The sequence below is a fragment of the Solanum dulcamara genome, chromosome 11 (assembly GCF_947179165.1).
Source record: "Solanum dulcamara chromosome 11, daSolDulc1.2, whole genome shotgun sequence".
Taxonomy (NCBI): domain Eukaryota; kingdom Viridiplantae; phylum Streptophyta; class Magnoliopsida; order Solanales; family Solanaceae; genus Solanum; species Solanum dulcamara.
This window is the reverse complement of record NC_077247.1, coordinates 58141775-58154510: the sequence shown is the minus strand read 5'-3', so window position 1 is coordinate 58154510 and position 12736 is coordinate 58141775. Positions and strand designations below refer to the sequence as shown.

At 35.1% G+C, this 12736-nt stretch overlaps 2 protein-coding genes across 2 annotated transcripts; one reads left to right on the top strand and one right to left on the bottom strand.

Annotated features, from left to right (window-relative positions):
• Positions 1–2121: 2121 nt before the first annotated feature.
• LOC129873446 (peptidyl-prolyl cis-trans isomerase CYP40-like) lies at positions 2122–8375 on the top strand. Its single transcript, XM_055948545.1, has 10 exons — positions 2122–2469; positions 4152–4652; positions 4962–5049; positions 5161–5213; positions 5733–5837; positions 6808–6883; positions 7403–7440; positions 7550–7614; positions 7793–7851; positions 8073–8375. The coding sequence occupies exons 1-8, from the start codon at positions 2299–2301 to the stop codon at positions 7601–7603; spliced, it is 1086 nt and encodes a 361-aa protein (XP_055804520.1). The 5' UTR covers positions 2122–2298; the 3' UTR covers positions 7604–7614; positions 7793–7851; positions 8073–8375.
• Positions 8376–8799: 424 nt separating this feature from the next.
• Positions 8800–10938, bottom strand: LOC129873445 (patatin-like protein 3). Its single transcript, XM_055948544.1, has 6 exons — positions 10660–10938; positions 10271–10452; positions 9986–10169; positions 9741–9902; positions 9319–9621; positions 8800–9233 (listed from the first exon to the last, which is right to left on the bottom strand). The coding sequence occupies exons 1-6, from the start codon at positions 10843–10845 to the stop codon at positions 9009–9011; spliced, it is 1242 nt and encodes a 413-aa protein (XP_055804519.1). The 5' UTR covers positions 10846–10938; the 3' UTR covers positions 8800–9008.
• Positions 10939–12736: the final 1798 nt, after the last annotated feature.

Here is a 12736-nt window from a genome sequence, read left to right as displayed (position 1 = left end):
CTAAACAATGCAAACAGGACAACTAAAATAGCTAGAAATTAAAACCGGTCGAGTTGGAAACCTGGAATGCAGATTGGGCAAATGTGCAACTTATGTAGAGACAACATAGAATAGCACATGACATGAAAATTAACTAACCTGATGCAAGAATGGCAGCAGATACTTTTCGTTGTCTTTGACCAAAATTGTTACATGAACAGAGCTATCCCGGACCAAGATAGAACTTTTATTTGTTCAGATGAGTAACAATTAAGGTGAAACAGGATAAGTAACAACGAATCTCTTTATAATAAGCAGATCTATTTTGCATGTTCGTTAGTTCCTAAAGAGGATCAAACTAATAACTAATACCATACTTAAATTCTCGATGTAAATGCTACATAGATGATTCTCATCGTTCAAAGACAAAAATCATAATAAGAAGATCTGTTGACAAAAGTAACACCATAAGATGATCATTATAATCAATGGCACCTTAAATGAGTTTATTTCTTTTATCGAATTTTTCGCAAAAGACGTTGATCTATTGTTGCAAGAAGGTCCCACCACAACTTAAGGGTAAGTTCTATAAAGTGGTGGTTAGACCGGCTATGCTATATGGGGCCGAGTGATGGCCGGTTAAGGTCTCTCACGTTCAAAAGATGAAAGTTGCCGAGATGAGAATGTTGAGATGGATGTGTAGGCATACCAGGAGCGACAAGATTAGAAACGAGGCTATTCGGGACAAGATAGGAGTGGCCTTGGTGGAAGACAAGATGCGGGAAGTGCGACTAAGATAGTTTGGGCATGTGAAGAGGAGAGACACAGATGCCCCAGTGCGGAGTTGTGAGAGGTTGGTCATGGATGGTTTCAGAAGAGGCAGGGGTAGACCGAAGAAGTATTGGGGAGAGGTGATTAGACAGGACATGGCACAGTTACAGCTAACCGAGGACATGACCTTAGATAGGAGAGTGTGGAGAGCCCATATTAGGGTAGAAGGCTAATACAAAGTCTCGTTACCCTGTCTTATTAGTAGTCGCTTTAGCGCAGTGTGAATTTTTTTGTGCTATGATTTCTGTTATTAGTTATTACCCTTTGTACTTTCAGTATTTTATTTTATCTGTTTCACTTACGTTATTTGTTTTTTTCATATTGTTTTGTACTTCTTGTCGTATCTGACTTCTTTTATGCTTTTATTGAGCTGAAGGTCTCTCGAAAACAGTCGTCCTATCTTGGTAGGAGTCAGGTTTATGTACACGTTACCCTCTCCAAACTCCACGTTGTGGGATTTCACTGGGTTGTTGTTGTTGTATTTGGGTTAAAGATTGTGATGGTGTATAGACTTCTATTTATGTCCCAAATTAATATTTATTAGTTTCAAGTGTTGTCGGCACTAAGAAAAGATGAAAAAGGGAGAGGCTTCTCAGAGGGCATTGATTTGAGTTTCCCCAAATCAGACTCAAATTATGGTTAATACGAAAAGGGTAAAAAGATAACGGTTGAAATTCGATCTCAGAGATTTTTACATATAAAATGCAGAAGAGTTTTTCTCAATATTCCAAAAATTTGTCGTGGGTTGAATAGGAATAACATGCTGTTTTCCAATTGAAGTTATTTGGTACAAAAAAAAACATCAATAATGACCATATTGGGGCCTCACAATTTCCTTAAGAGATCCGATCTCAATTTACTTATTTTTTAAAATATTGGATAAGTAAATAAAAATATCATCACGAGAACATTTATAGCTAATCTAATAAAATAATATGGAGCTTGGAATAGGGCGGGGAGTGGGGGTTCGGAGGTGGAGAAGATTGGATGATTAAAAGACGTAAACAATGAACTTTAAATGTTACTTATAAATTTTTTTCAATTTTTACTAAAAAAATTATTTTTCTCGTATGTAATAAACCTTATTTAATGAAATCTTATTCATAGTTTTCAAATTAAGTTTTTAACATTAGCACAAACATATAAGATTTGGAAAAATAATTCTTCTGAGCAAGTATTTTTTTCGCATAGGATGCGAAATTTTATTCAGCGACAGAAAACAACAAAAAGTAGACTGACAAAAGTGACAGCTGTCATCATGGAAGGAAACTGGGCTTAGTAGGTGGTAGTGGGCCCATGGGCTCGTTTCAGCCCATAACAGTCCAAAATGATCCTCCACACTCCACCAGTCCACAGGTATTGACAGAAACAGGAAAAGCGCATGCTGTCCACCGCGTACTTGTAGCATAAACCGTTCCTTCAAAAACTCATCAAGGGTTTTGGTTTTTTTTTTTATCCCATTGAAACGTTTCTCGAGTTTAAGAGAAAATGGCGAATCCGAGATGCTATTTGGACATAAGCCTTGGTGGAGAGCTTGAAGGAAGAATGGTGATTGAGCTTTACAAAGATATTGTCCCTAAAACCGCTGAAAATTTCAGGGCTCTTTGTACTGGAGAAAAAGGCATTGGCCCTAACACCGGCGTTCCCCTTCATTTCAAGGTTTTTATTTCGTTTTTCTATTTGCCTATGCGTAAATAGTTTATGCATCCTGTAACACTTGATTTATGTTTATGCATTTGTCTTCTTTTTTTCTTTTTAACACATACTAGTTGAGTTTTTGAATGAAATGGGCCTAATAGAGGAATGTATCTGGTCATATAGATGATTCATGCAGTCAAATCCCAGATAGTTTGGAATTGAGGCTTATTTGTAAACTTATAGTAGTTGTTGGGTGTATTTTAGTTCCTACACTTTCAGTTTCCTATTTGTAATCTATTTTTATGGCGTATATGATGATGAGTAAGATTACGGCATGTTGCATGTGATCATATTGTACGAGTTGATGTTGGTTAGACTTCAATACTATTTTACTTGAAAATAGTAGTATGCATCGCTAGGTTTGATGTTTACGAATCGCGTCATAAACTCTGATCTTCTTGTGCCAGTAAGGGGTGGAATTTATTTGCTGTGTATTTGTTTCTCTGCGTTATTTTACAGTTGTACCAGGAAGTAGTGTGTGAATTTACTATCAAGATTAGGAAAGAATACAGGAGAATGGGGCTCTTCTCACAACTTCATGGATTGTTAGTCAAGATTCTCAACCACCCAGCAAATATAAAGTAGGAAAGTAAGTCTGGTTGCACATATGGAAACGATTCTCACCTTGGGTGGGGAATGGATCACTGACCGTCAGTTTAGTTTGGTTATAGGAATTAGGACATGGTATTCTGGAATTGTCAAACAATCTAGTGCCAGTGATGATTTAATAGGGAGGAGGAGGACTGATTGTTACTTCATACTTTATCCTATTTATTCAGTGATCCAAATAAATTGAGTTCGGAGCCTAAAGGGCAACTTTTTTTATCAAAAATTTCTATGGGTAACAAAAAAAGGGAACAAACCAAATGGGTAAAGGCGTGGGGGCACACCACCATATCATATAAAAGTTAACAGCCGTTAACTTTTATGGTAAGGCGTGTGGATGGCCACGCCTTGTAAGGCGTTCAGCCACCCACACCTTCCCCTTAATTTTGTCAGTCCCTTCCCTTAATGTATTCCCCTCATTCCCACTGTATTCCCCTCACTCACCATCAGTGTATTTTTTATTTCTTTGGACAAGATTACACATGTCAATCATTCATATTTTCTAATTTAAAATCAGTAGTAACTTGTTCCTGTTTCATAATTAGTCATGCATCAGTATCTTTAAAAATATTGATCAAACACAAATTACTTATTTCTTTCTTTAATAAACATCAATACGATCTCTGATAATTTAACCCATATAAACACTTATAAATTGATTTAACCAAACACAAAATATTGCTCTCGTAAACTACTTTTTTTAAGAATTAAATTTAAATAAAAAATACGTTTCACAATAAGCTATCAATTGCTTAGCCAAACAGGCTATTGATCGCCTTATTTGAGTAAATAGGTGAGCATCCATATGCCTTACCATAAAAAGTTAACGGCCGTTAACTTTTTTATGATAAGTCGTGTCCTTTACCCATTCGGTTTGTTCCCTTTTTTGTTACCCCTTTGGAATTTTCGATAAAAAAAAGTTGCCCTTTAGGCTGCGGACTCCTAATAAATTGATACTCTGTATGTGATTTTCCATTTTAACCTTTCCCTTTATCTTTTTGTTCCATTCATTGTAATATTCTTTACTTCTTATGCAGGGTTCTTGTTTTCATCATGTCATCAGAGGCTTTATGTTACAAGGTGGGGATATTTCTGCTGGAAACGGCACTGGCGGGGAATCAATTTATGGCTTGACATTTGAAGATGAAAATTTTAAACTCAAACATGAAAGAAAAGGGATGCTTTCCATGGCTAATTCTGGTCCAAATACAAATGGGTCTCGATTTTTCATCACTGCTTCTCAAGCACATGTTCTAGATGGAAAGCATGTTGTATTTGGGCGAGTAATCAGGGGTTTGGGGATGATTCGTGTAATTGAACATGTCAAAACAAGTGATAATGGTTTTCCTGATATTCCTGTGATAATAGTGGACTGTGGAGAAATTCCAGAGGGAGCAGATGATGGCACAACTAACTTCTTTAAAGATGGTGACACTTACCCTGATTGGCCAATAGATCTTGACGTGAAACCAGATGAAGTTACTTGGTGGATAAATGCTGTTGATTGTATCAAAGCTTTTGGCAATGAACATTACAAGGTACTCGATTAATGGATATTTCCTGTTTGTTTCAAGTATACCTTGTGTTGTTGTATAAAGTAAGCTTGGATTGATAGCTTGTTCTTAACACGAAATGATATCTACTGCAAAGAATAAGTAAATAAATAAAGAGAGAGTGTGTGTGTGTGTGTGTGAGAGAGAGAGAGAGAGAGAGAGAGAGCAAACTCTATGTAACACCATTTCGTTTCCACTTTTGTGTAATTTTTTATCCATGGACTTAGACTTAGATGCTCATTTTGTCTATTTCAAAATGAGATTGTATATCACCTTCGTATTTGTCATCGACAGAAGGAAGACTATAAGATGGCTATCAGAAAGTACAGGAAGGCTGTTCGTTATACAGACTTATGCTGGGATAAGGAAGACATTGATGAAGGTGAACTTTCTAACTGCAGCTATAAATGACTATCTGATTTGCTTTGCTTCTATCATTTAGAGTCTCATAATAGGACATCTGTCTGAAGGAATTATTTGCCTCATTATACAGTAACAAGCGAGTATTTGAGGAAGACAAAGTCCCAGATACTTGCAAATAGTTCTGTAAGTTCTCCTAAATTCTCTTGCAACCATTTGGTGTTACATAATGATTTTCTTGCTGTTAGAATCTTGTAGGACTTAGTAGGACTTTCAGTTGCATAAAATAAGAACTAGTCCCTTTTCTGAGCTTTATGGTGAGAACATATCCTGAGGATGCAACTTTCCTGAAGAAATTAGCATTGTTAATGTTACTTCCATATAAATAAATAAAAAAGCAACTTTGTTTTAGTCTATACGTTTTGGCCATCAATGCCTATTTGCATTGGAAAACACTCAAATATTTCCATTAGTTAGATATCTTTGAAATGCCTTCAACTTCTTCTTTGTTTTCTTTACACGATGCCTTGAACTTCTTCATTGTTCATTTTAAATACTATGGTCCTTTTTAACTTTTCGATTTTCTTCTTACTGTGGATATTCAGGCTGATTACATATAAATATTTACGCTTTGTTCTTGATTCTTGACTATGTAGCATATCCTTTTCTCTTGCTCAGCGAAATCATGTTCACATCTTTGTTCAGGCCTGTAAACTAAAGTTAGGAGATCTAACTGGAGCATTGTTGGATGCTAATGATGCAATTTATGATGGAGAAGACAATATCAAAGCTTTTTACCGTCAAGGCCAGGTTGGTGTGTTGAGCTATAAAATGTAGTTCAAGTCTCTAGATTTCCTGAACGAAAGAAAGCCTGACTTGATTTGTAAAAGGATAGAGAACGGTGAATAGCATATAACATGATCTACTGCACAGCCGCAATATTATGATAAAAAGTGCCTGTAACATCATTCTCCTCAGTGTTCTTGGACTTAGAAGTCTGAGTGTAAAGAATAACTTACAGCATACCTTCCAATCTTCGTCTTCGATAGTGCTAAACAAACTTCTATTTCTTTTGCATTAAGATTGTCTACCGACCTTATATTTCTTCCTAGTCGGAATGAATTTTTTCTTTCATGATGAAGGTGATTAGGCTTCACTAGGATCCAATGTTTGCACCATAAGTTCCTTTCTCAAGCTTGTCTCACATTTTTTTTAGTTCCTTTAGTGTTGGAGTATCACTTTGCTATGTAAATTTAATACGTTTAGATAAACACAAGTACAGCTCCTGTCAACTGCATGCTCTGCATCCTCTTCTAATCCATTGAACAGAACTTAGGCTTACTGTCAAACTTTAATTTTACACCAAATTTGGCATATCAATATGGACCTGGACACCTACTAATCCTGATCTTAGTTCTCATTAAACAGGCCTTTGTACTATTATATTCAGGAGAAGCGTTAGGTCATAGCATTATATCTCTTATATTCTTCAAATCCCAGTGGAAGCAAAAATCCTTGGTGATTTCTTCTCATCTGTCCAAGCCTTGGTGGACAGAGTTACTTGGTACCTGCGCTGGTGGGAGGTAGCAGGTACCCCTTGAATCAGTCGACACCTGGTGGGAGGTAGCAGGTGTGCGCAAGCCGGCCGGACACCACAGTTCGAAAATATTTACTTGAAGTGTAGGATTACTGATTCGCTTATACTTTAATGTCTTCATACTTCACTTTGTGGGTTATTATACATATCCAAAACTTTGAACCATCATCTTCTCTATTTCAGGCATATATGGCAATGAATGCTATAGATGCAGCGGCTGAAAGTTTTAAGAAGGCCCTGCAGTTAGAGCCAAACAATGGTTAGTGACGTACAATTTCATCTTTGACGTATTAAGGAAGCAACTCTGGTAAACATTGAAGTAAAATGAGTATACTTTGCTACATTGATTAATACATGTGCTACCATTCCTTTTTTACATTCTTCTGTATTATTTCCTGGCTACCTGTATATTCTAAGTTGTATTAGATGATTCGCTTGGAGCCAAACAAGGTTGAAGTCTTTAGCTATGATTCTCAGGCTTATTAACTTGGATATCCAAACTCACATATAAAAGTCCTTTACATCCAATGGAACTTTTAATCTGTAAAAGGAGAAGTAGCAGTTGAAAAAAGTGTGCTCATTATGTTTTGCCTAAACTGATTATATAGAAGCCTCAGAGATACTCATAAAGTTTTCACATTAAACTCTGTTTGACTGGTTATATTTTGTACGAATAAAGGAAATAAATATCATTCACATCTTGTCTTGGTATATTTCCTTGAATATCAGCCCCACAACTGAGAAAGTGCCATCCTTATTTCTTACATTTTACTTTCAGGGGGGATAAAGAAGGAGCTGGCTGCTGCAATGAAGAAGGTTAGTCATTATCAGATCAAAATATTTGATCCAACATCTTCACTTCCTTTTGCAACTTCAAGTGTATGAACATATTACACGTTTTCTAATTTGTTAAAAATTATGACAGATTGCTTATAAACTAGAGCAGGAGAAGAAAGGTTATGCTAAAATGTTTCAGTAAAATTTCCAGCGGTATGCCTAATTCTTTTCTCAAACGTCAATCTGCAATCATTTTTCAATCATTATCCAAAATTTCCCCACGATGTGGGATTTCACTGGGTTGTTGTTGTTGTATCCAAAATTTATGATGCTCTGAGATATCAAATGCATGCTGCTAGTAATACTTGTTAGTTGAATTTTTTTGGCACAGTTCACAATAGACGTATAGTGATGCAAGTTAACTTATGGGCCTCAAACAGCTATAATCAGGTATTTCGCTCTGATGTGCTACTTTCTAGAAATTAATAAATTTGTTTTACCATTACTACTGTTGGTGCTCCTTCGTCATCTTCTTTCTCTCTATTTTATCCTATCACATCAATCTGTCATTTCTTATCTTATAGAAGTAGTAGAAACTTTGGTACATCAATTTCTTGTTTATCCTTCACTATCATTGATCTTTTTTCCATTTCTAAATTGAGTTTTTGCAGGATTTGTTTCTCATGGAGTACAAAAACGAAGGGTTTGTTCTCTACTTCTCATGGAGTACAAAAACTAACTGTGGTTATCAAAGTTTGAGTTGATTTCTGACTTGACTTTTAATTCTGCTTAATGGGAATTCTTCTGTTGAATACAAAATATATAGCACTGAATATACCTCAACGTGTTTTGTACAGAAAGGAAAGGGAATTTAATGCAGGAGAAAAGTATCTTTCCATTTTAATATAGTGATATGGATGTTTGAATGCCCCAAACTTAGTTATTTGTGGCTTCTGCAAAAGCCCTTTGTCTTAGCTTACTTGAATATTTCTAACCTCTTGATGTGCAATATTTCTAGGACAAAGTTAGTTTCCTGGATTCATTTTTATCTTCCTATGGATTTCTTAGAGGAAGGGGAGCCTTGGAATAACTGGTAAAGTTGTTGCTATGTGACTAGGAGGTCACGGGTTCAAGTCTTGGAAACAGCCTCTGGCAGAAAATGCAAGGTAAGGCTGCGTACAATAGACCCTTGTGGTCAGGCCCTTCCTCGGACCCCGCGCATAGCGGGAGCTTTAGTGCACCGGGCTGTCCTTTATGGATTTACTAAGAGCTGCAATTAAATTGTGCTTGAATTCATTCTTCCTTGAGGTTATGCAACAATTGCCACCTTACTCTATAAAAAGGGCAGCATGGGCACTAGGCTCCTGTTATGTGTGTGCAAGAACAGATAAGAGTATATTATGGAAAAAAATTAGAACAATTGCATATATTTTGTTTTCCTTTTGGGATGTTTATTCTGATATTACAACACTACAATATGCCCTACTATTTAGGCGCATAAATTATTGAAGGTAAAAGAATAGATATCAATCTTCTAATCATCCAGAAAATATGTGATAAATTCTGTTAGTATTTCCCAAGTAAGGATGAACTTTGAAGTGTGTTTCTTAGTTGTCTATTCGGAGCTTCCTTTCCTCTGAAAGCAACTGAGCAAAGCGGACTATAGCAGCTTCGTTGGTGCCTTCCCCAACTACTTGTTCGTATCGGCCTGTTTCTAAGTTGACCCTTGAAATTGGCTTCTTCAATAGATCATTACCAATTTGTACAAGTTTCTCCATGTTTTCTGTAGTTGCAATATCCATAGACGCAGCCTCCCCGGTTAAATTGTCGTCCTGTACCAATCAAACAAAAAAAGGTTAGGTCATATATGATCATCATGTATTTTGAAAATACTAAGAAAAATCGAGTCATTCTTACCTGAATCCTGATGTAATTCTTTTCACTGCCAAAGGTCTGAAACATGGTGGAAACATGTATATCTACCATATCAGCACTAGCATCACCATAAATATCTATCAAAGGGGTGGCACCATTGTTGTACACCCAGCCTAGCATCCCCCACCTGGAAGCCACCGTAGCATTGTACTTCTCTTCGTGCTTGCCTGTACCCGTGCCCAGTGATAGAACCAACATTTTCTTGCAGTCCATCTTTGCCATATCCTCGTACTGAAAGTTGCCCATCATGATTTGTTTTGAAACGTGTGTTATTGCCATTAAGGTCTATAATAAGAGTCAAAAAAGTAGTGTGTCAATACTGATATTTCATAAAGAATAAGGTATAAACCTTAGCTTTTGTGCACTAACAATATATTAATTTGGTAAATTGAACGGCTACTCACTGGATTATTTGCAGCTACACCTCCATCGACAAGATCAAACGTACGTGTTTTCCCTTGAGCATCCTTAGTCTCAAAATAGTGCACTGGGAAATAAGTTGGTGCTGCCGAGGTACTAAGGCAAACGTCTGATAATTGAGCATTCTTAGAGATATTTGCTTTTGCCTGTAGACAAATTAATTTGAATATATTAGATAGGAAGAAAATATATTAAGATAAAGAATGTTGTTATTAGGATAGAAGTTTACATCAGCAGTAGTGAAGATAATAGGTTGAAGGCGTTTGATATCAAAAGTTGGTATGACTGTATTAGTCAACGTTTGCTTCATTGTAAGATTGCCTAATATTGAATTAATAATTGTTCTCAAGTATTTGCCATCATACTTTGGTCCCCCAAACAAATTTGTGACCCTTCTTAAGAAGCTCATACGCCTGAATCACAAATAATTAAACACTTGCCTTCAGTATTAAGCATAAATTAAATTAGAAAGATAAAAGAAACTCTTTTGAGTAATTAATTCACTGTTGTTAACCTGCTTTGAGGAAAAATTTGAGGGCCATGCTCCATGTAGAAATTGGAAATGTCTTTTGCTTGATATAAAGGGCGGTTATCCTTATTAGGAGCAGTAATCATAGTTGTTACTAATCCACCCGTGCTTGTTCCTGCTACTACATCGAAGTAGTCTGCAAGTCTTGCATTTGGTCCATCAAGTTCCTACACAAATAATTACTTCATCAGAAGAAACTCGTAATCTACTAGTATTTCTTATGTTTCAGTTTATACGACACCTTTTTTTTCTTTTTAATCGGGCAGTTAGAAAAAAAGAATGACATGTTTTTGCAAGTTCCAAGTATTTTTTTAACATACAGTCAAATATACTGTCATATGAAATAAAACGTACGACCTATAAAGTATAGGTACCTGAAGTTTGGATTCAAGGAAGGCAAGAAGGGTTCCAGGAATAATGCCTCTAATACCACCTCCATCGATACTCAAAACTGTTACCATCTTCCCTTTGGTGGCGGCAGAAACCATTAATGGAGATTGTAAAATTTGAAGGGTCACAAAAAGAGTCATTGCTGCAGCTATAAGAACCATCCTCCCCATGTTGAGTAACCTAACAAAAAAAAAGTGTTTATATATATATTTTTTTTTTGATATTTGAAAGAGGGGGGAGAAAGGTGTATTGTTTTGTAAAAAGAAAGGGAAAACTTAGTGATTCGTCTCCTTGTAGAAGGCAAGTATTTATACTACTAATATTAGCCCATTGCCTATCTTGGCTGCGCAATAGTGTTAGGTGACTTTATCAAAGTCCTTTTCTCTTGTCCTGACTTTGAATGAGTACTTTTTGAGGAATTTTAATTAGTATTTCACATGTGATTTTATTATCCAGTTTTGGCATTATCGTAATCACTAATATGAGTCTTTATATGTAGCTTTTATCAATTGTGTAAATTTATCCTCATTTATGTCCTTGTATTTACTTTTACGATAAAAAATTATAGTATATATACTTTTATCACTTAACTATGATTAACTATTGCATATTTTTACTATATCATTAAATCATCAGTTAATTAATTTGGTGTAAATAACCGGTTTATGTAAACTATCGCAAATGAATTCTGCAACTAATTAGGAGAAATATTTTATTGCCTATTTATTGCAAGAACTTACTCCCTCCATCCCATATTAGATGTGCATCTTACTAAAAATGTTTGTCTCATATTACTTGATCACTTACTAAATCAAGATAGAATTAATTAAATTTTTTCTATTTTACCCCTACAATTAATATGGTCTTTTGAATGTAAATAATTTTCAATATTAGTTATTTTTATACTCTATGTGTGTTGCATTGATATAAACAAAGAGTAAAATGGTAAAGTCCTTCAATATATTAATAATATTTTAATCACCGTGCAAAGTTGAAAATACCCATTTAATATGGAACGAAAAAAGTATTACTATATTGGAAGAGTAATAACCCTATTGATTTTATTATTATTATGGTTAAAGGTTTCTTATTTTTCAGCATGTTATGAAAACCTTGGCCAATATATGGTGCGATTTTATGGGGCAAAATAAAATAGAAGTCTCTAAAAGTGTCATATATGCTAATTACATTTTTTTTACTTTGTAAATTATTTTAATAATTACAACGTGGTCAGGTATGGTAATAAATTTCGTTTGAAATTAATTATATTCATCGCCTGTCTCCAATGAGCATTTTTAAAATATAAATTAGTTTTTTGACTCCATTAAATTTCGTTATCGTGTTACAACAACCCAATGGTCTAACTTCTTTACTCACTCCACGCGTCAAACAGGAAAATGGGACCAGAAAGCCTCCAAACTTGATTTTCACACCAGATCTAAAAACTGAAAATCTATGTGTGTGAAAAGAAGGAATTGACCATTTTAAATAGGGGAAGTATTTGAAGATGATAAGGGGAAGTTCTTTCTATAATGAATGACGAGGAATTTCCATGCAAGCTCATATCTCTATCTCAAAATTTAAATTATTGAAAAATATATATATATTTATTATTTAATTGTATATTTAACAGATAGACCTAATAGTTTTCATTATCAAACGACACCAATTACTAGATGTTAATTTTCACTGATTATAATTTGAGAAAATATTGAACTGTTTATTCATTTAATATTTAGACCAATAAATATAGTCAAGTCCTCTTTAGGAATTAGATAATTGTTGGACATATCTAAATAATCAAACAGCCATCGGCCACTTGATACCAACTTGGATAATTCTTAGCTGATGATTTTTTTTTTGGTTAATTTTTTTTTATTTTATTGATGAATTAATAAGTATAAAACACCATCTTACACCACTTCGGGCACAACCCATTTTCTACATGGTCCATTCGACTAGGAAGAAAATAAACAAATAGTCAAAAACAAAACACCTAACACTTTGAACATCCCTATCCCCTCTATCCCTTTGTTGGAGTTACTCTCAAATAGGGACGTT